This window comes from Lampris incognitus, chromosome 11 (genome assembly GCF_029633865.1).
Source record: "Lampris incognitus isolate fLamInc1 chromosome 11, fLamInc1.hap2, whole genome shotgun sequence".
NCBI lineage: Eukaryota > Metazoa > Chordata > Actinopteri > Lampriformes > Lampridae > Lampris > Lampris incognitus.
Window position 1 is genome coordinate 6,844,751 of NC_079221.1, and position 23,475 is coordinate 6,868,225.

Below are 23,475 nucleotides of genomic sequence, written 5' to 3' on the forward strand. Positions count from 1 at the left end.
GTGATAGCTGAGCAGGGAAAAGCTCAAAAAGAGAACTTTGATAGAATAAAATACGTTTTTCTCAACCCAATCGGTTATTGCATTGTGACGTTCAGTGTTCTCAACCGGGGTCCGCGGACCCCCTAGTGGTCCGTGGTGTCATTGCAAGGGGTCCGTGAAAATAAATATCTTTTAAAAAAAAAGATCCTATGACATTTATAGAAATAGGGTTATTTGACTCAGATGTGACTGAGACCTTTATCTACCTAAACTATAAAGGGTAACAGGACTTTTTTCTCTAATTACATCTGTTTCACAAGTGTCATTTATTGTATTTTAATAAGAGATCTCGCTCCCGTTTGCATTGTTAAAAGTTACTGCATAAAAATTCTGTTGTTACATATATCTGAAAGTTACTGAATACATATTCTGTTTTGTTACATATATCTGAAAGTTACTGAATACATATTCTGTTTTGTTACACATATCTGAAAGTTACTGCATAAGAATTCTGTTTTGTTAACTATATCTAAGTTACAACTGAAAGCTCTTATTTTTGCCCCAAAGAGTGAATAAATGCTATAACGCAATTTAAAATGCAGTTTCTACTGTTTCTACCAAATTGCAACCCCCCTCCCCCAAGATCAGGTGGAGGGGTCCTCAGGGTAGATCAAAAATACCGCAGGGGGGGTCCAGGACCCCAAAAGGTGGAGAACCACTGCGTTAGACGATAGCTATTGTGCGGATTTGGGTAAATCCCTTCTTTGGGTCCCATTTTGGATTTATGAACGCGCGCGCACGAGCTCGGGGAACTTAACGTGGCCGCAGCTCGCGGGCGAAACTCATGTTGAGACGAAATCTGCATGAGACTCCCGGTCGTTTAGTGCGACCGGCGTAAGGCGGCGGCCGACTGTTTAGGCCGCGCCAGCCGCGCCGTGCTGGGCAGAAGCGGGGGGGGGGGCGGCATATCTTAGAATAGCTGGCGGGGCCCACTTCAGGACAGGGGGCCGGGGAGGCTGCGAGTGCAGGAGCCACGCTGCAGCTGTGAACTGAAGGGCTGTCGCATCCGGTCAGCGTGTTCCCGGGAAGAGGGAAACGCTGCAGAGAGGAGTCATGTGCTCGTGTCCCGGTGGTTTAACACGTGCAACTGTGTCTCCCCGTTTTGCAGGGCAGCTCTCTGCTCCAGCACCGCGCGGCGCCTCACGCGCTCCAGGAAGCCGGTTCTGCGGTTCTGTTCTTCTGCCGGTTCGGTATGCGCCTCCCTCCCTCCCTCCCTTCCTTCCTTCCTCCCTCCCTCCCTTCCTTCCTTCCTTCCTTCCTTCCTTCCTTCCTTCCTTCCTTCCTTCCTTCCTTCCTCCCTCCCCCCTTCCTTCCTCCCTTCCTTCCTTCCTTCCTTCCTTCCTTCCTTCCTTCCTTCCTTCCTTCCTCCCTCCCCCCTTCCGTTCTCCCTTCCTTCCTCCCTTCCTCCCTTCCTTCCTTCCTTCCTTCCTTCCATCCTCCCTCCCTTCCTGCCTTCCTTCCTTCCTTCCTCCCTCCCCCCTTCCTTCCTCCCTTCCTTCCTTCCTTCCTCCCTCCCTTCCTTCCTTCCTTCCTTCCTTCCTTCCTCCCTCCCCCCCTTCCTCCCTTCCTTCCTCCCTTCCTTCCTTCCTTCCTTCCTTCCTTCCTTCCTTCCTTCCTTCCTCCCTCCCTCCCTTCCTTCCTTCCTTCCTTCCTCCCTCCCTTTCCCCAGTTGTGCTTGGCCAATTACCCCACTCCTCCGAGCCGTCCCGCTCACTGCTCCACCCCCCCTCTGCCGATCCGGGGAGGGCTGCAGACTACCACACGCCTCCTCCCATACACGAGGAGTCGCCAGCCGCTTCTTTTCACCTGACAGCGAGGAGTTTCGCCAGGGGGACGTGGCGCGCGGGAGGATCGCGCCCCGCCTGACCAGAGGAGGCGCTAGAGTGCGGCGACCAGGACACGTACCCACATCCGGCTTCCCACCCCGCAGACACGGACGATGGTGTCTGGAGGGACGCCCGGCCAAGCCGGAGGTAGCACGGGGGGGGGGGGATTCGAACCGGCGATCCCCATGGCCAGTGTCCTTCAGAAACACATGTCCGGCGTATTACCCAGCGCATGCGCAACGCCCCGAGTCCTGCATCGAGGACGGCGCAAACTGAGGGTGGCGCTCTGTGAGAGTTGGGTTAATTCTGCCCAACATCCTGGGGTTGTTTTAAAGCTAACGGACAACGCGGGGGGTGTAATCGTTGGAAACGCGCCGCTCCATCGTAGATCACACTGAGGAGAAGGACAATAATAATGATAATGATAGTTTCCATCGTCATTATTGCGTCATCGCCAGCTCCGTCATCGCCATTAAAGGGCGCGAGGAAAGACTTTCCGAGCAGCCCAGCTCGACACAGGACGCTTCATGCACCGTATTCCCACGTGCAAATCACGTTGCCGGTATGACGGTGATGAGGATTTCGAGCGGGAGCTGAAATAAAACACGTACGACCGGAGCCGTTCGACTCGTTTCCACACAGCCCATCACCTCGGCAACCAACCACACAACTGAGACCAGCTGCAGAAGTCTGTGTGTGTGTGTGTAGGATGGAGTGAGGTGTGAGGAAGAGGTTGCTACAGTTATCGCATTAGTACTTTAGCAGTGTTTCTCAACCGGGGGTCCGCGGACCCCTTGTGGTCCGTGGTGTCATTGCAAGGGGTCCGTGAAAATAAAATCTTTTAAAAAAAAAAAGATCCTATGACGTTTATAGAAACGGGATTATTTTACTCAAATGTGACTGAGACCTTTATCTACCTAAACTATAAAGGGTAACAGGACTTTTTTCTCTAATTAAATCTGTTTCACCAGTGTAATTTACTGTATTTTAATAAGAGATCTCGCTCCCGTTTGCGTTGTTAAAAGTTACTGCATAAAAATTCTGTTTTGTTACATATATCTGAAAGTTACTGAATACATATTCTGTTTTGTTACATATATCTGAAAGTTACTGAATACATATTCTGTTTTGTTACACATATCTGAAAGTTACTGAATACATATTCTGTTTTGTTACATATATCTGAAAGTTACTGAATACATATTCTGTGTTGTTACATATATCTGAAAGTTACTGAATACATATTCTGTGTTGTTACATATATCTGAAAGTTACTGAATACATATTCTGTTTTGTTACATATATCTGAAAGTTACTGCATAAGAATTCTGTTTTGTTAACTATATCTAAGTTACAACTGAAAGCTCTTATTTTTGCCCCAAAGAGTGAATAAATGCTATAATGCAATTTAAAATGCAGTTTCTACTGTTTCTATCAAATTGCAACCCCCCTCCCCAAGATCAGGTGGAGGGGTCCTGAGGGTAGATCCAAAATACGCAGGGGGGGTCCAGGACCCCAAAAAGGTCGAGAACCACTGGTCTAGAGTACTCTACAGAGCTGGGGTTTGACTGACCCAGTACTGTAGACTTGGCGTATAGTTGCTGATGAGACCATCGCAGACCGAGTGATTAGTAAACGCAGACTGCCTGTGATCAGTCGCCCTGTAATGAGTGCGCGTGTTCTTGAGAGCCGGGGAGGGAGTCCGTGCACAGCAGCACCGGATTCCTGCATGTCAGTTGTAATTTTGAAATTGTTTTCCACTGATTCCCCCCCCTCCCCTCCCCCCCTCCCCCCCGTCCGTGTGCAGCATCTGTCGGCCGCAGCGTCTCAGTTGTTCCCTTACTTGGTTCCCGGCTAAAATGTCAGACGTGCAGACTATCGGTTCTCTTTTTGTCGTCTACCTCACTTTACACGATGACCCCCCCCCCAGTTGTCCTGGCGCTGCCGTCCCCCCCCCCCCCTCTGCCAGGGCCAAGATATTCTTCACAGACAAAAGGAAATGTCACTGACCAAACCCACATTGTCCGTTGACCTGTGATAATGTCATTATCGTTGCACGGAAGCCCGAGATGCTCTTATTCAAAATTGGGGTCAGCCAAATGCCCCCCCGGAATGCGTGATGGAGGGGGGTAAAGGCCTCCATTGATTTTACCCCCGGTGCCTTTTCATCCTCGTGGATGAGGGCATCCATCTCCGTCCGCTAAGAGGTTTCAAGTTGGCCAGTGGGTTGTATGCTACTGTCCCTGCCCACGTCATGCACACACTGAGTTTGTTTTGCTATACATGTGAGGACCCTCACTGACTACATCCATTCCCTAGCCCCTTAAAGCTAACTTCAACCATCAGAACTACCTTACCCTAGCCCTGACCTAACCTAACCTAACCTGCTTCTGGTCTTTACCCTAAAACCAAGCCCTCACCCTAAAGCAGACCGTTAAAGAAGTGAGGACTGGCCAAAATGTCCTGACTTTGCACAAATACACAAGTAAACAAATAAACTCTCCCTTGTATAGTTAAAAACCGGCCCTCACAAAGATAGTCAAACAAGAATGCACAGATAAACACACGTGCACACACACACGCGTGTGTTTACATCCTCACGGAGACCAACAAAAAAAAATGAAGGCTACTCAAAACCCCATGTCCCAAACCCCGAACCTTAAAACTGCCCCTAATCTTTTACCCTTTACCCTAACCGTGCAAGATGAACCAGAAAATAAAAACGTGACAATCCCCAGAAATGCAACCCTCAATAAACCCCAACCTCAGCATAACCCCAGTTGTTAAACCCTCAACCCCCCCCCCCTAGCCCAGAAATATCCCTCGTCCTCATGGGGGACCCCAGAGTATCCCCAGGACGTAGGTAGGGGGTTCGGGATTTCACTAAGCCTAAGAGGACATTTGGTTCTAACGAGTAAAGGAAAACACACGCAATCACACGCACTCACACGCGCGCACTGTCTCCGACCAGCCCGTACCTCCTGGTCCTCTGAGCCTCCTTCTTGTCCATGATGACGGGCACGCAGTTGGTGAGCTCCGTCCAGTCCGCGTGCAGCCCGCAGCTCCAGCCGGTGGAGAACCGGGAGAACAGCCACGACTCGTCTCGGCCCGGCCGGTGGCACGTGCACTTCTTCTGGCCCGGCTTGCAGTCGCACGGCTGCTCCAGGCGGATATTCCGCACGAGGTGTCTGCCGAACGTGGTGCCGCCGGTCTTCTGGATGTGCAGAAACACGATCACGTCGTCGCCCCTGATGTCGAACTCCACGCGCCGCTCCAGGTCGCGCTCGGTGAAGTTGAATTTCGACGGCAGCCTGGCGGGGCCGTCCTCCTCCAGGTCCTGGTCCCTGTAGAGGTCGTCGCCCTCCTGCCGATACGGGGCGGAAAGTGCGCTCGCGTCCCCGCCGCCGCCGCCGCCGCCGGTCTTAAAGTGGCACGAGTTCCCCCCCGCGGGACATATGTACTGGTAGCCTATCATCACGAAGAGAACGGCCAGGACCGGGACCAAGATGAGCTTGCTGGACCTCTCATCCATCGTATCGGGGATAGTGCGTTCACTCCATTGCCGCGAATTAGCCAGAATCACCCGCCGCGAGTTCATTAGTGTGGTTGTCCCCCACCCCCCACCCCCCCACCCCTTGTCCCGAGAGTCATTCCTTCAGGGCTCAGACCGGTGAAGCGTCCCGTCGATGTTCCCGGTGCCACATGTTGATCGAGGCGACAACGTGCGGGCTGTTAAATCCGTTCGTGCAGCATCATCTGGACCGAGCCAAGCGTCCTTCCTTCCTTCCGCGGGTCTCCGAGCCGTCCGCACCGTGACGAGAGCGCTGCCCGCAAAATCCGGACCAAACGGGGAAAAGTCGTGGCACGAAATGATTTTGGCGGCGTCCTCCTCCTCCTCCCTCCTCCTCCTCCTTCGGCTGGCCAACTTCTGAAGGCAAGCGGAGCCGCATCAGCACCGGCGCCTCCTCCTCCTCCTCCTCCTCCTCCGCCGCCGCTGCTGAAATGTCAAGTTGAAACGAGACAGCGCGGAGTTGGGGGGGGGGTCTCCTTCTTCTTCTTCTCCCGTTCTAAATACCGGTCCGTCTCATCCCGGCAACACGCGGATCTCCACGGAATTGCCCAAAGCCCCCCCGCGGGTCCGAATCGCGGTCTCGATCTATCGGGTCGGATCCCTGTTGGAGCATCTTCGAAACGCCCGTGCGCGCGCGGGAGGAGGATGCTGCATCCGCGCGGAAGGCGTAGCGCCGTGTGTCGACGCCGCCGGGCTGGGGGGTGGGTGGGGGGGAGAGAGCTCACACCATCCCGTTCACCCGGCGCGTCCCGTACTGAGGTTCGGCACGGTGCGGGAGGCTCCTATATAGACACGTCGATCTGCAGCGCGTCGATGACTTCTGCGTGACCTTTGATTCATTTAACGGGTTAATATCCCTCCCCCCCCCCTATACACTTTTAGTCCGTAGACCCTGGTCATAGCCCGTCTTGATAAAACAATGAAATTAAAAGTTTATGACGCGCACAGATAAGATCTTTGCTGGAATATGCTGCCAATTAATTATAGCTTCAGCACCATGGTCAGCTCCAAGTCCGCGTAACAGAAGCCTCACACTCGTAGACCAGAAGGTGTCAAACTTAAGCCAATTAATTGAGTAAACGTATTGGCGCGTTGCCCGATAGACATCCAAAAAGCGAATGCTGAGGAGCTCTTATATGTGGCCTATTGTTTGATGGTGTTACAGATTTAAAATGAATGATTATTTCAAGTTTTTAGACTACTTACCCTGTTTATATGAGCATTTTCTCGACAAAGGAGAAAAGTGCCACAACCTATGCACAACATTGTAGCGAATCCGGGGGGGGGGGGGGACAACGCAACCACAGAAACTGCCGCGGCCGGGAAGCGAACTCGTATCGCCCGCACCGCAGGAGACATCGCTAACCGCTCGACTAAAGGGTCAGACTCGTTAGCTAGGGACTAACGGGTCTTATTAGTAGTTTACAGTCGTCACCCTCTCCCGGAAGCGCGCCCTCGCGCTTTGTTATTCCCGCGCTCCGAAGAGACTTCCGAGGATCTGCACACTTCCGGATCCCGCCGCTGCCACCAATGTAACCGGTTATTTTGTTGCCCGGCGCGGGATTCGATACGGGGTGTAGTGCACCAGAAGGCGACGTCACTAACCGCTCGGCTAAAGGGTCAGACCCGTTAGCTAGGGGGCTAACGTGTCTTATTAGTAGTTTGCACGGTCCATAAAATCCCACCTGAGACAGTCTGTGTCATAACATTTTTATTTTTTATTTTTTTTGTGGCCTGAATGAAAAATTATAGTAGAAGCCTTTGGAGATCAAATATTGGTATGATGCTATTCCGCATTTCCTTGAAATATGGTGATAGACATTTGGTCGAACAGTTGGCGCGGTAATACATTTGCTGTGTAAAGTAGGATTTGTAGTAAAGTACATATAGTCGCCGTCTGCTCACGTATTTAAATTTTAAAACCCTTTCACGCGTTTTTTGGGGGCAAAATGTGGCCCTATTTTAGGGCTGGGCGATACGTCAAATGTTCCCTACCGGCCACCGTCAGCCCAACCATCGGCCATTGCCGATATGTTAGCCCCGCCCCCCCGCGCGCGCTTGCGCGTCGGCCATTTTCAGCGAATGCCATCATGGGAGAGCTCGTCGCGAAAGAGAGCACCAAAAGCCCCCATTTGGGATTATTTTAGTTTAAAACCGGCACCTAAATGAAACAAATCGCCGTCTTTGCAAACGAGTAGTGCTGGTAAAACGTTCTAACGCTAACAATTTGCGCCGATGTTATTGTGAAAATCTAATTTTAGGGAAACATTGCAGCCTATAGGCTACTCTTCTGCGGTTGAACAAAAGCAATCACTTTGAGATATTTGATAAGCAACAAACTGAACAGCTGTCCGACACGATTTGGTGGGGGGGGGACCCGGTGGCGTCGGAGAAGGACGCCCCCACATGAACAAACAGGTAAACAGCGGGATATGTAACTTTGCTATTAAATGATCAGGGTGCACAACTACACATACGGTTTTTGCTCTAGTTCTCAAGTATGATTTATGAATTGACGTTCCTTTTCAGCACCAATTGATCGGACAGCAGCCACTACAAACGGCTTCACTGTCACTTATGCCCCTTTTCCGGTATACTGTAAACTACTAATAAGACACGTTAGCCCCTAGCTAACGGGTCTGACCCTTTAGCCGAGCGGTTAGTGATGTCGCCTTGCGGTGCAGTCCACTACCGTAACAATACCCCCCTCAGTGTGGCTGGTCGTCATAGCGACGCCTGGTTCAAATTGTACTTTTAAGACGACTCCGCTTCGACCGCTTCGGTATTTAAAAAATGCCGGGTGATAGGCGCGCATTGATGACGCAGTGACGCAAAATGACGCAGTGACGCGTTTCTCTGACCAATCAGAGGTCCGGTGGCGTCGGAGAAGGACGCCCCCACATGAACAAACAGGTAAACAGCGGGATATATAACTTAGCTATTAAATTATTAGGGTGCACAACTACACATACAGTTTTTGCTCTAGTTCTCAAATATGATTTATGAATTGACGTTCCTTTTTCAGCACCAATTGATCGGACAGCAGCCACTAAAAACGGCTTCATTGTCACTTATGCCCCTTTTCCACTACATGGTACCGACTCGACTCGACTCGCTTCCATGTCGTTTTCCACTACCGTAACAATACCCCCCTCAGTGTAGCTGGTCGTCATAGCGATGCCTGGTTCAAATTGTACTTTTAAGACGACTCCGCTTCGACCGCTTCGGTGTTTAAAAAATGCCGGGTGATATGCGCGCATTGATGACGCAGTGACGCGTTTCTCTGACCAATCAGAGGTCCGGTGGCGTTGGAGAAGGACGCCGCCACATGAACAAACAGGTAAACAGCGGGATATATAACTTTGCTATTAAATGATCAGGGTGCACAACTACACATATGGTATTGCGCTAGTTCTCAAATATGATTTATGAATTGACGTTCCTTTTTTCAGCACCAATTGATCGGACAGCAGCCACTAAAAACGGCTTCACTGTCACTTATGCCCCTTTTCCGGTATACATGGTACCGACTCGCTTCTATGTCGTTTTCCACTACCGTAACAATACCCCCCTCAGTGTAGCTGGTCGTCATAGCGACGCCCGGTTCAAATTGTACTTTTAAGACGACTCCGCTTCGACGGCTTCGGTGTTTAAAAAATGCCGGGTGATAGGCGCGCATTGATGACGCAGTGACGCGTTTCTCTGACCAATCAGAAGTCCGGTGGCGTCGGAGAAGGACGCCCCCACGTGAACAAACAGGTAAACAGCGGGATATATAACTTTGCTATTAAATGATCAGGGTGCACAACTACACATACGGTTTTTGCTCTAGTTCTCAAATATGATTTATGAATTGACGTTCCTTTTTTCAGCACCAATTGATCGGACAGCAGCCACTACAAACGGCTTCACTGTCACTTATGCCCCTTTTCCGGTATACATGGTACCGACTCGACTCGCTTCTATGTCGTTTTCCACTACCGTAACAATACCCCCCCCCTCAGTGTAGCTGGTCGTCATAGCGACGCCCGGTTCAAATTGTACTTTTAAGACGACTCCGCTTCGACGGCTTCGGTGTTTAAAAATGCCGGGTGATAGGCGCGCATTGATGACGCAGTGACGCAAAATGACGCAGTGACGCGTTTCTCTGACCAATCAGAGGTCTGCGTTGATTTTTTTTTAAAAAGAAGGAAGGTCTGCATTGATTTTGGTACCCGCTACAGTTTTTTTTTTTGGAACCTCGGCAAAGGTGGTACCGGAAAAGTGGTAAGTTACCAAAATGCCGGCACTTTCCAGTAATGGAAAACGAAAAAAAGGGCGAGCCGAGTCGCTACCATGTAGTGGAAAAGGGACGTTAGTCACTGCCCTGTTTTGTGGAAGACCCATAAATCTGCAACAAGAACTTGCACATCGCCGAACTCCCAACAGCCAATTAGCAAAATAAAAGGACAAATATTATGCAAAATATCACCCCCTCAAGGACAAAAACCACCCGCTGATTGGCCTCAGCCAACTCAAGATCTCAAGATTCTTTGTTACGTCTCATTATAAAAGTACAAGAGAGAAAAATTCTTGAGTTTAAACTCCTCAACACTGCAGCAACAAAACTAATAGAATAACAACAAGACAGAACAAAAAAGCAGTAATAATGATAAATAGTGTGTGATGTAAGGTGCTGTGTGTGTAGGCCCAGCCTTAAGAAATGTGCATATGTGTGTGTGTGTGTGTGTGTGTGTGTGTAGTTGTTTGCATATTTGTGTGTTTGTGTATGCCAAGCTACTTCAGTGCGTGCGAGTGTGTATGTGTGTGTGTGTGTGTGTGTGTGTGTGTGTGAGAGAGAGAGATCTGTTCGTCTTATCGCCCAACCCTAGTACCTATTTTGGTTGCGCTTTAACCCAAAATGTGAGAATAATGGACTTTCTAATTGAGTACAGGTTGCAGTCAGGCAAAGCTTTTTTCGTAGTTATATTTGTGGGCGTGTCCAGAAAAGTTAATTAATGATTTTTTTTTTACTTTTATGGAGAGTCAGTCATTATGTAATGAGCCACACCTATTTTCATCACTTATGACCAAATTTCATACATACATTTGACCTAGACAATATAACAAAAGATTTTTTTAAACAAATCTAAGGGATCAATTACATGAAATGAACTTTAATTGCGTCTGTGGTGGCCCCCAAGGGTAGAACTCAAAGCACTTTGGTATTCATGCTCAGTAAAGACTCCTCAGCACGAGTGTCACATTTTGATTTTATTAGATGAAGGGTGAGTGCGTTACAGCCAATTTCATGTAGGCCATATTTTGTTAATAGTTCACTGGCTGATAATAGCCAAACCAATTGGCCTATCAGTTATACGTTGGCAACTTTAATGGAGGACAGTCTGATGATGGTTCGCACCGGGTTTCGTTAGAATCAGATGAACGACTTAGGAGTGTGGATGTCTCACATATAAGGTTTCTGTACTGGTTGTGTTCTTACAATATATATGTGGGGAAAACTGGCAGCAGATGATGAAAGGAATCAAGATGTTCATGACTAAAAGATATAATTCCCCATCTTCCTTTAGAGATGCAAGGGAATGCATTGAGCTGTCTAAGCTGTGCGTTGATTTCTCTCCATGCATGCATTATTAAACGACCACTTAGCTCAATGACTGGAAATTGTCTGAAGTCTTTATTTAAAAAAAAAACAAAACAAAACAAAACACCACTGGAAGAATAGCTAAGTAAAAAATGGAAATGGTGAAATTTCCAGTTTGGCTTGTATATAAAGTGATATATAGATTAGACTTCACAAGTTCCAAACAGTTTATGGACGCAAGGATTTTCTCTGTGAGAAACTGTTTAGATGTTATTGGCCAATACGGAACATTGGTTGTAATAGCGCCACCAATTGGCTGATTAATGTAGTTTTTGATGTCCGAGTAGTGAGACTTTGAATCTCTTGCAGTCTGGTGGCTGCAGCTCTTAAAAGTTTCAACACACATACCTAGGAAGCCTACACACATGATGCAAAATAAGTCTACATTGCTAGGCTGTAACCACAGCTCCTGTTAAAACTCATACTAATACAAAAGGTAGGTGTAGCGTTTCAGCTAGCTCCAGCCGTTCTACTTACGGTACATCTGCACATTGCAGCCACACAAAATTGCTGAGTTATAAATTAACGTCAGATTAATATTAGCATGCGTTACATTTTATGATCATAAAGACGATTCCTGACACTGGTGTAACTACTATCTAATATTGTTGTATAGAAGAACCCCGCTACCATGTAGCGGTTTGGTTATCCATCCGTCTAAATCTCCCTCCTCTTCATCCTGCCAGCTAACCGCCTTCCCCCTGCCCCTAACCCCCCTCACACTCCAACTACCTCCCCCCAAATGCTCAGAATCATCTGAAATGCCGAGAAAAGTGGTTTTAAGCCATTTTTTAGAAAAATGCATATTTCGCATAATTATGCATAATTATTATAATTATATTTGAATTTTCTGCTATTTTTCTGGTCCTCTCTGGAACAATACCTACCACCTCCAAAAAAAAAATAGGATCATAAGTGCATTTTTGCAAAAATGCATATATTTTGCATAATGCCAAAACATTTCTAAGTCCCAGAAAATGTTATGTAGGTGAAAAAATCAGAGATGCTCAGAATCATCTGAAATGCCGAGAAAAGTGTTTTTTTTAGCCATTTTTAGAAAATGCATATTTCGCATAATTATTATAATTATATTTGAATTTTCTGCTATTTTTCTGGTCCTCTCTGGAACAATACCTACCACCTCCAAAAAAAAAATTAGGATCATAAGTGCATTTTTGCAAAAATGCATATATTTTGCATAATGCCAGAACATTTCTAAGTCCCAGAAAATGTTATATAGGTGAAAAAATCAAAGATGCTCAGAATCACCTGAAATGCCGAGAAAAGTGTTTTTTTAGCCATTTTTAGAAAATGCATATTTCGCATAATTATTATAATTATATTTTAATTTTCTGCTATTTTTCTGGTCCTCTCTGGAACAATACCTACAACCTCCAAAAAAAAATAGGATCATAAGCGCATTTTTGCAAAAATGCATATATTTTGCATAATGCCAAAACATTTCAAGTCCCAGAAAATGTTATATAGGTGAAAAAAATCAAAGATGCTCAGAATCATCTGAAATGCCGAGAAAAGTGGTTGTAAGCCATTTTTAGAAAAATGCATATTTCGCATAACTATGCATACTTATAATTATATTTGAATTTTCTGCTATTTGTCTGGTCCTCTCTAGAACAATACCTACCACCTCCAAAAAATAATAGGATCATAAGCGCATTTTTGCAAAAATGCATATATTTTGCATAATGCCAAAACATTTCTTAAGTCCCAGAAATTTTTTTTTATATAGATGAAAAAAATCAAAGATGCTCAGAATCATCTGAAATGCCGAGAAAAGTGGTTTTTTTAGCCATTTTTAGAAAATGCATATTTCGCATAATTATTATACTTATATTTGAATTTTCTGCTATTTTTCTGGTCCTCTCTGGAACAATACCTACCGCCTCCAAAAAAAAAAAATTAGGATCATAAGTGCATTTTTGCAAAAATGCATATATTTTGCATAATGCCAAAACATTTCTAAGCCCCAAAATTTTTTTTTATATAGGTGAAAAAAATCAAATGTGCTCAGAATCACCTGAAATGCCGAGAAAGGTGGTTTTTTTTAGCCATTTTTAGAAAATGCATATTTCGCATAATTACTATACTTATATTTTAATTTTTTGCTATTTTTCTGGTCCTCTCTGGAACAATACCTACCACCTCAAAAAAAAAAATAGGATCATAAGTGCATTTTTGCAAAAATGCATATATTTTGCATAATGCCAAAACATTTCTAAGTCCCAGAAAATGTTATATAGGTGAAAAAATCAAAGATGCTCTGAATCATCTGAAATGCCGAGTAAAGTGTTTTTTTTGCCATTTTTAGAAAAATGCATATTTCGCATAATTATGCATAATTATTATATATTTGAATTTTCTGCTATTTTTCTGGTCCTCTCTGGAACAATACCTACCACCTCCCAAAAAAATTAGGATCATAAGTGCATTTTTGCAAAAATGCATATATTTTGCATAATGCCAAAACATTTCAAGTCCCAGAAATTTTTTTTATATAGGTGAAAAAATCAAAGATGCTCAGAATCATCTGAAATGCCGAGAAAAGTGGTTGTAAGCCATTTTTAGAAAAATGCATATTTCGCATAACTATGCATACTTATAATTATATTTGAATTTTCTGCTATTTTTCTGGTCCTCTCTGGAACAATACCTACCACCTCCAAAAAAAAAAAAGGATCATAAGTGAATTTTTGCAAAAATGCATATATTTTGCATAATGCCGAAACATTTCAAGTCCCAGAAATTTTTTTTTATATAGATGAAAAAAATCAAAGATGCTCAGAATCATCTGAAATGCTGAGAAAAGTGGTTTTTAGCCATTTTTAGAAAATGCATATTTTGCATATTTACGCACAATTGTGCATAATTTTGATTTTCTGGGATTTTCCCCCTTACTCTCTGAGACAATACCTACCACCTCCAAAAAGAATTAGGATCATAAGTGCTTTAGTTTTCGGTCCCGCTATCTACACTAACACACACACCCATTCGGAAAATACAGGAGTAGCTTGTTGTTATTGTTGTATTGTGGGCTATCTTGTAGTTTGTGATTGTACCCTCTCGAAACGTGCCTGTAGCTGACTGTGATGCGGGTTCTCTTCTACATTGTGTCCGACCTCTGTCGCCACCGAACAGAGATCGTTCAATACACACGCCTGTGTCGTCAGGCCGGCGAGTATTCGTGGGCACTGCGTCGGTCACTTAGGCGTCCGGCGCACTGCCGGACGAAATCGCCATTTAAAGCGTCCCTTTTTTAATTCCCAACCCGCCTCGCGCGCGTCTGTCCGACGACGTCCGGCACCGCGTACGAAGCGGAGCCGAACCCGAACAGAACCGTCGTCTCGGCGGCTCGTGTTCGCGTCGCCGGCGGCGACGTGCCGTCGTTAGCCACCACGCTCAGCCGGCGTGGTTTTGTGAAGACCCGAAGACCTCTGTATGGAGAAGGCGGACCGCACCGGAGTCAGGGACGCACTGCCGCTGTCTTTAGGGTGAAGGTTTTTGGTTTTTTTTGGAAAATATTATTTTTTTACTACAGCATCACTGTGTGTGTGTGTGTGTGAGTGTTTTAAACTGCAAGATGTTTGTCGCAAACTTTGCCTTTGCGCAACTGTCAAGTTTCATTCACAGCCGGGGGGGTGGAGGTGGGGGGGGGGGTTGTGCCACTTTTTCCTAGCTGACTCGAACCTACTTTCTGCACCCTCCCGAACTGTGCCGGCTAACCCGACACAGAGCTGGCAACAACAACAACACCAACACCACGTTTGTCTCGTATCTTTGTAACGTTTCGGCTGGTCACACTTTTGGTTGTGTATGGGGTGGGGTGGGGGTGGGGGGGTCCTGTACTGTATGCACCAGTGCGCCTCTGTTGAACAACAACTACGTGGCACCACACGAGCCCTGCTGTAGCATCGTTTAGAGAGCTAGATGTACTCTTTACTGTCCCGCTTTAGGAGATGTGTTGTCCCATTCAGTATTTGCACGCATGCATAAAAATCACACGACACCTCGGTGTCACTGCCTACTGCTCTGTATTCAACACCTGACATACAGTGGCACGTAAACACAGAGATTTGGTTTTATCTAAAACTGCAGTGACAAAGGAGATTTTAAAAAAAAATTTCCTGCCAAAGCGACCTTTTTCCCCCCCAGGTTATGGACATGTAGCTACAACTTCATGGGTGCAAAGTGAAGAACGTGGTGTCAGAAGTGGGATCAGTAACATCACCAGTGACACGGTCGCTGATCTACAGGTTGAGAGGGTGCTCAGGGTCGTGTGCTACATGAGGTGATGGCTTTGCTGTTGCCCTCTCAGAGATTGGGGGGGGGCGGGCAGGTCGATGATTTTGGAGGCAGTGTGTGAGACACGGTTGTTTGTCCTTATTAGCAGCAATGGCCATGGTAAAGAGGCGGCTTGGAGCAGTGGAGCAGAGTGGGTTGAATTATAATTTTGGTTTTTTATTTTCTAGGTTTATGAGACGCTGTGGTAGTGTCTGGGTGCCGTACGATGACGAGGAGCGTTGTTCTCATATCACTGCTGCTGCTGAACCTCCATCATGTCCTCTCCGCATCCAAAGGTGTTTCTGCTAGTCTAAAGGCGAAGTGGACCATGACACCTTTTCTCCTAGAAACAAGGTAGCCCCCCTCATTACAGAATTTGTGTGTCATTTTCTAGCTTAGCACTCCTGCAAGTGGCACCCACACTAAACTGTACGTTGCCCTCATGTCATACACAGTCTGTACCAGAACCGCGAGATCTTGTTTCTTGTCTGTCTGCTGTTTCTTACATCGTAAAAGCTGGGAACATCCTGGGACACAGCAATCCTGTGTCAGAATCAGAATACTTTATTCATCCCCATATATCCAGTAGGGATGACGTTTCACACATCTGTTGTAACACTGTTCATTTCTTTTGAATTACTTTTGCCTGGAACTGTTTTGACAGCGATATAAATAATGTTCGTTATGATGATTTATTTTTCTTTGCACAGTGTGCACTGTATTTGTGTAAAGGTATTACAGAAATACCTTCATGTAATCCGTGTGCCTCCAGCTCCATGCAACATCAGTACTACTGTCAAACACAAGCACCTGCCCTAATAATATATGCAGCGACAGAATAAGAATATTTGGTACCATGCACACGATTAACATTATTGAAGGTACATAGTTTGTCTCAAAGGCTAGAAAATATACATCAAACTCTATTCTATTAAGTTGCCAAACTAACCCTTTTTTCCAAAAGTTTTAAAATTTTGTACATAACTGTTTAAAAACATCTTTAGGTGTGAAATCTTACATATTTCAAATTATTTTAATTTTTTTACCAAATACCAGTTAGATAACTAAAGGTCCACACCTGAACTCAGATGTAATGGACAAGCTGGTCAGAGTTATTAGTAGAATTTATTAAATAATTCTGTGGTCAATACACTTAAAGGTTAGGCAGCCAAAGCATAATAAGACAGGCTGCTGTGCCACATAACAGCCAGATAGATGTTCTGCTTTTGTTTCTGCTGCTTCCAGTTGTTTTTTCTTTGCTTGCTAAAATTTAATTTCTCCTCTGCAGTGAGTTTATTGGAGAAGATGGGAATGAGAAATTCTGGCAGTTTGTTGATACAGTGAAAGAGCTCACTGTATACAAGAATGGAGGTATACTTACTTGTAAATACAATTAAGGACGTAGCTGTTGTGGATTTTTAAATTATGTGGGCGTGTTTCATTTCCAGTATGCCTCAATATTGCAAATGTGTGTTTTTCTTAGAGTCTGTACGCTCCTACTACAATCTGATCATCAAGAAGGCTGGGCAGTTCCTCACAGACCTTCAAGTCAGTCTCCTAAAATTTGCTTTGTCCTTACGGTCCTACTCACCAGCTGTAATGGCATTCCAGCAGGTATGTTGTCATCCAGTTTGGTAAGAAGGTTTTTCGCAGTGTGTGCTTACCAAAAAACAAAAGCTTTTCCCCCTTTCACACCAAACTAAATTTCTTTCCATCCATCCATCTGTTATCCAAACCGCTTATCCTGCTCAGGGTCGTGGAGATGCTGGAGCGTATCCCAGCAGTCATTGGGTGGCAGGTGGTGAGACACCCTGGACAGGCTGCCAGTCCATCACAGGGCCCACACACACACACACACATTCAAACCAAGGGACAATTTAGTACGGCTGATTCACTTGACCTACATGTCTTTGGACTGTGGGAGGAAACCGGAGCACCTGGAGGAAACCCACGTGTGGGTTCAATTTCTTTTTTTGGGGGGGGGGTTGTTTTTTTTTGTTTTACTGTGATTGCATTTGGTGTTTTAGGATCAGTGGCTCAAAATCTTAGGAAAGTACTGGCTATGGCACAGCAATCTTCATAGGTATTGGCACAGCATTTTTTTCTGATATATAGTGTAGGTGTGGAAGGCTCCTACAAAATCCCAGCACTTGTATGTTCGACCTGTTATATTTGACTCATCTTGTTAAACACGAGCAGTGAAAATGCATATTCTCCTTTCTGATAAGCATGCAAAGATGAAGGTTTTAAATTCTAGAAGCCAAACATTCCTCCCACTTTGGCTGCAATGTAGCTTCAGTTTGGAGCAACTGATGCAATAACAAATAGCAAAAAAACAACTGCATGTTGTTCAAATACAGGCAACATCTGAAACATAGAAACTCAGTGGCATATTCTGGTCCCCTTACCATTTTTCAAGCTCAATTCAGGCAAAGAGATGACCATACTGAGGCGATAATTGGACAGGACATAACTGACATTACTGGATTTGCCGTGTCTGTGTTTGTGAAAGGGGGCTTTTCAGGAAAAAGATGGAATCAATTTATCAACAATCCTGAGATTTGAACTCAGGGAAAAAGCCAAAGTTTTTGTATGGAAAAAAAGCTTTTGGCTATTGCGGAAAAAAATGAACTCTGTTGCTGTAAGCATTGATTTTAATGGGCATTTGGTTCCCTGATGGGAGTAAGACAAGCCCGTGACCATGGCAGTGTGCTTTTGCAAAGCTATAGCTAGTGAGCTCTAGAACATTCCTTTCTCTTCTCATCTAAACAGATAGCCAGTGACGAACCACCGCCTGAAGCCTGCCCTGCCTTTGTCTCTGTCCACGGTCAACAGAGCTGCAGGACCAAGGACATTAAGAAGCTCCTAAAGGCAGCTGCGGGCAGGTAACAAAATAAATAAATAAATAAATTTGCTGCCATCTCCTCTGATCAGTAGAGCCACATCTGAATAACAGTTTACCTTTTAAATTTGTTTCACTCACCATTTAAATTATAGACTTTTTATTAGTTTAATGTAACCATTACAGTTATTGATGCATTTTTCCTTGACATTTCATTAAAGTCATTTTCAAATGTTTGCAGGCCGAAACCGTATTTGTACAAGAATGACCACAGATACCCTGGGCTCAATAATACGGACACGCCGGTCGTGATTCTCTATGCGGAGATCGGAACAAGAAAGTTCAGCTCCTTTCATAAGGTGCTGTCTGAGAAGGCTGAGAAAGGAGCACTCGCGTATGTGCTGCGTCATTTTGTAGCGGTGAGTTGCAGTGCTTTTTCCCCGCCATGTAGAAATGATAATGCCCTTTTTTGTATAAAATGGTTTTGTCTAGCTCTCAATATACAAGGTCTCGTCCAGTCAAGTACCCTTTTGCTTATAAATGGTTTATTCCATGTAAAAGTGAACCATATTGGGTCAGTGGCTAACACAGTAGCAGCAGACTCAACATGTTCAGGTATTTTCCTTCCTTGCTAGCTTCTTTGTATTGTAAACTACATAGTTATGATCACCAGGGATTTGAAAAGGAGATATCTGAATAGAACCTGTGTGACTGTGTTATTTTGCTCGTATCACTTATTGCTGGCGGGGGAAAATTGAGACTGAGAAACTGAAGACCATTTGTGATTTGGAATTGGGGCTGGAGTAGCATCTATGAGCTGTATTTTTGAAGCGATGGAATCAGAAATTCTTTTATTGTCACGTGCACTACACTACATGCACTAGGAATTTAGCTTGGCATTGTTGGTGCAGAGAATACAATAAGATAAAATAAAGTAAAATAAGTATGTGAAAAAATATATATACAAACACACACACACACACATATATATATATATATATATACCCCTCTATATATGGGTATAATTGGAGAAGGCTGCTGAATATGGAGCTGCCAGGGAAGAGGAAAAGAGGAGGTTTATGGATGTGGTGAGGGAGGACATGCAGGTGGCGGGTGTGACAGAGGAAGATGCAGAAGACAGGAAGAGATTACCGGGAGCAGCTGAAAGTAGTAGTAGTAGATACTATATATATCTCCCTCTCACCCTTTTTCGGGTGGTGTGTTTCTTCCTCAAGCTCGGGTCCTCTACCAGAGGACTACCAGAGGCCTGGGAGTTTGATGGTTCTGCGCAGTATCTTAGCTGTTCCTATGACCACAGTCTTCTGGACAGAGACCTCAGATGTTGTTCCTGGAATCTGCTGGAGCCACTCTCCCAGTTTGGGGGTCACAGCCCCTAGTGCTCCTATTACCACAGGGACTACTGTGGATTTCCCCTTCCACATCTGATCTGGTGCTTCCCTCAGCCCTTGGTATTTCTCTAGCTTGTCATGCTCTTTCTTCCTGATGTTGCGGGCGGTCGCTCGGGATTGCTACATCTATCACTACTGCTGTCTTCTGTTCCATGTTGACCACCACGATGTCTGGTTGGTTAGCCGCACCTGCTTGTCAGTCTGGAACTTGAAGTCCCACAGGACCTTGGCTCTGCCATTCTCAACCACCTTTGGTGGTGTCTCCCATTTGGACTTTGGGGCTTCCAGTCTGTATTCAGTACAAATATTTCTGTACACTATCCCAACCGCTTGGTTATGCCTTTCAGTGTATGCTTTCCCCGCTAACATTTTACACCCTGCTACTAAGTGTTGGACTTTTGCCAGGGGCATCTTTGCACAGCCTGCACCTTCGGTCTTTGGTGTGGTAGACCCCTGCCTCAATCGATCTGATCCCAGCCTGCATCTTCGGTCTTGTCTGGTGTGGTAGACCCCTGCCTCAATCGATCTGATCCCGAGTGCCTGTTCTTGTGCTGCTATGATCAGAGGGAACATGTTGATCAGTTCCGGGGGGGGGGGGGGGGGCGCAGGCAGGTGGCCTGTTGATTAGTCCGACTGCAGCAGGGAAGAAACTGCTCTCGTGGCATGAGTTTTTGGTCCTGATTGACCTCAGCCTCTCGCCAGATGGCAGAGTCTCAAAAAGGTGGTGTTCAGGGTGGGAGGGGTCGGCAGTGAGCTTCCCTGCCCACCTCCAGGTTAGTTGGTAGGCGGCAGCCGATCACCTTCTCCGGCGAGCGAATAATGTGCTGCAGCCTGCCCAGAGCCTGCGATGATGGCATTTATGTGCTAAGTGCATCTGTAACAAAAGCAGAGGTCATCAAAGCGGGGAAGCAAATGGATTGCATTAGTCTCCAGTGTTCGAGAGAAGAAAACGAATTTCTGTAGAGAAGTCAGCATCTCACTGAATAACAGACGCCCTTACTCAGTTCCCAAAAGCATCATGTGATTTTTCTGTGTTTTTTCTTCTTCAGTAAATGTGTTGGGTAGAAAAGTGAAGCGTAGGTGTGAAAGACTTCAGATTGTATTGAGGAAACACTGAGGCAGTGCTTTGATTCGTGGGGTGGTGGGGTGGGCCGGGGGGCATCAGGGGCAAGGCTGAGTGTCAGCAACTTTGCTGCCATGTGTTGCAAACCACAATGTCTCTGTAGAAAAAGGTTTTTTCAGATGGGTGATATTTTCTCTCAATAGTCCGCTTTGAAATGAGCGGTGATGAAATGGTGAACTTGTCGGACAGAATCTGGCTTTTAATGATCTGCGAGCTGCTTTTTAGATTCAGAAGGTACAGTGTAGGAGTTCACGGGCATGATGACTCGTTAGATATGAAAAATTCTTTCAGGAAGCACTGACTATGTTGATGTAAAGCAATGCAAAGAGGATCCTTAATGCGGTGTTGACAGTTTTAATCACAGTTCATGTGAATTATATGGACAGAGTGAAAGCCTTTCAAATTTCAAGGTTTCCTTTCAAATAATGCCTCTGCTCTTTCCTGCAACAGGATCAAAAGCCTCAAAAGATGCTTTTGTCTGGATATGGTGTTGAGCTGGCAATAAAAAGCACTGAATACAAAGCTGTGGATGACACCCAATTAAAAGGTCTGTAGGTGACAAGTGATATGCTATGGAAGGTATCAATGCCGCGTTCAAGACATTACAATCCGTGCCTTTTACCATGCAGATTCAAAGACGGTTGCGAACACCGAGGACGATGACAGTGACGAAGTTCAAGGGTTCCTATTTGGAACATTAAAGTAAGCATCTGAACGTGATATAGTGTATATGTTGTATTTCAAAAGGAAAAAAAAATACGACAATGCAAGTGTTTATTGTTACTGCAGCTGAACATGGTGGGCTTTCAGTTTAGTTAGTTTTACCTTATAAAAACGTTATCTAGATTGTTACTGCAATCGTGTCCTCCTCCTCTCCTCTTTCCTCCTTCAAGGAAATCTCACCCTGAACTGCAGGAGCAGCTTGGGGAACTTCGCAAGCATCTCCTAGAGGGCACCAACGATATGGCCCCACTCAAAGTGTGGGAGCTGCAAGGTACTGAACTCAAGTGCAGCAATTTATAACCTGCTTGACTGAAATACCCTGCCCCCCCTCCCCAAAAAAATAAAATAAAATTGGACAGAAACTTTATCAATAGGAGATCAGGATGTACTATAACACCATGAGATGAAATGTGAGTCTTTTTGTTCATTTCTGCAGAGTTTTGAGCATTTAAGCCGAATTAAGCGGAGTCTGATTTGTCCCTGCACCAGAATACCTGCTTTTCAATCTCATATTTCCATATAACATAAGCAGAGGTGGACGACCCGGCTTCAGAAAGTAAAAGTCCTGCCACGTATTTGTTCCACCCATGCATTACACCGGCTGAATTTAATAAACACAACTCTTCAGCCAGGTAGAGTGAAAGTGCTTAGTGAAAGGCTAGAACAAATACATGGTAGTACTTTTACTTTCTGAAGCCGGGGTGTCCACCTCTGCAAATAAGTGAATATAAGTGCAAATAAATGATTAAGTTGTGAGTATCAATTAAAAATAATCAATATAAAACTGCCTGTAATGTTACTGTATCAGTGTGGATTAAATGTGATCTCCTTTTAATTTTCTTGTATAGATTTATCATTCAGACGGACGCCATTTGTAGATCTATAAATGCTAAGGATTTCATTACCTTTTCTCTATAGATCTCAGTTTCCAGGCAGCTGCTAGAATCATGTCCGTGCCAAAGTTTGATGCTCTGAAGCTCATGCGAGACCTTAGTCAGAACTTTCCAACCAAAGCCAGGTAAGCCAGTCTATGCAGAGAGGCAAAATTCATCCATTTATTCCACAGGCGACTAACACACCCGGCTTCAAAAGCTTCACTCAGGCATATGCCCGCATGAATTAACTATTTGGGCAAAATTGAAGTGTGGAAAAACTCATTTTCTCAGGAGCTGTGTTAGCTCTTATATCTCGGTCTAGACGTAAAAATTGTTCAATCAGCATGCTTTTAAAAACCCATTTGTTAGAGCATTGACTTATTTTTTTCTACAGACGTCATTTATTTCCACATTAAAACCTTTTCTTTTCAAATATAATCAGCCTTTCTGATATTTGCTTGTTTTGGCCCAGAGAGCCCTTGCGACAAACAAGCAGAAAGTGCTGAGTAAGAGTTGTAGTCGATGTTTACAGTGAGCCACTAGCACACATACCGGCTTGAGGGTCCACAGGTTTTTAGAGATTAAAACTGAGTCTTTACAGCTGATGGGGGATGCTGAAAAAGCTTATGTGACCGTGCATGCTTTACTGTTCCTACAGGTCACTGACGAGAGTGGCTGTAAAACAGGAAATGAGAAAAGAAATTGAGGAGAACCAAAAGGTACGGAGTCATAAGCAACATCCCATGAGATAGTCCAAGAAGTGGTCCAGTTTTATGACAATGTCCTTGGCTATTGCATGAGCACCACTTTAGAGATCTCAACTATCTAAAAAATATCATGAATTCTAAGTGAATACTTTAACCTTAAATTCAGTGTATGGCAGTTTATTCTTACTTAAAGAAATATGTAAAACCGATTCTACCAGAGTGGCATTGAACTAAAGATCCTAAATTACTTCTCCCAGCGACTGAGCGAGATGATTGGGCTGCACCCAGGCGAGTCAGGGCTGTTTATCAACGGGCTGTCCATCGATCTGGACACTCACAACCCTTTCAGGTAAGGAGCCTGCCGGGAGGAAGTGGCAGCCTGCCTTCTTTTTTTTCCCTGGGAAGCTTTAAGGGAAG

General features: G+C 45.2%; 2 protein-coding genes across 2 annotated transcripts in view; one reads left to right on the top strand and one right to left on the bottom strand.

Annotated features, from left to right (window-relative positions):
• hs6st3b (heparan sulfate 6-O-sulfotransferase 3b) overlaps positions 1-5,397 on the bottom strand; it is a 96,708-nt gene extending 91,311 nt beyond the window's left edge. The window contains exon 1 of the mRNA XM_056290020.1: positions 4,844-5,397. Within this exon, the coding sequence (XP_056145995.1) occupies positions 4,844-5,397 (554 nt within the window). The remainder of the gene's footprint in view (positions 1-4,843) is intronic.
• Positions 5,398-15,605: 10,208 nt separating this feature from the next.
• The window catches only part of uggt2 (UDP-glucose glycoprotein glucosyltransferase 2), a 50,872-nt gene continuing 43,002 nt past the window's right edge, over positions 15,606-23,475 (top strand). Inside the window, exons 1-11 of the mRNA XM_056289823.1 lie at positions 15,606-15,733; positions 16,668-16,750; positions 16,863-16,993; positions 18,152-18,264; positions 18,463-18,640; positions 21,204-21,300; positions 21,383-21,455; positions 21,647-21,747; positions 22,395-22,494; positions 23,010-23,070; positions 23,316-23,407. Coding sequence (XP_056145798.1) covers positions 15,606-15,733; positions 16,668-16,750; positions 16,863-16,993; positions 18,152-18,264; positions 18,463-18,640; positions 21,204-21,300; positions 21,383-21,455; positions 21,647-21,747; positions 22,395-22,494; positions 23,010-23,070; positions 23,316-23,407 — 1,157 coding nt within the window. The remainder of the gene's footprint in view (positions 15,734-16,667; positions 16,751-16,862; positions 16,994-18,151; positions 18,265-18,462; positions 18,641-21,203; positions 21,301-21,382; positions 21,456-21,646; positions 21,748-22,394; positions 22,495-23,009; positions 23,071-23,315; positions 23,408-23,475) is intronic.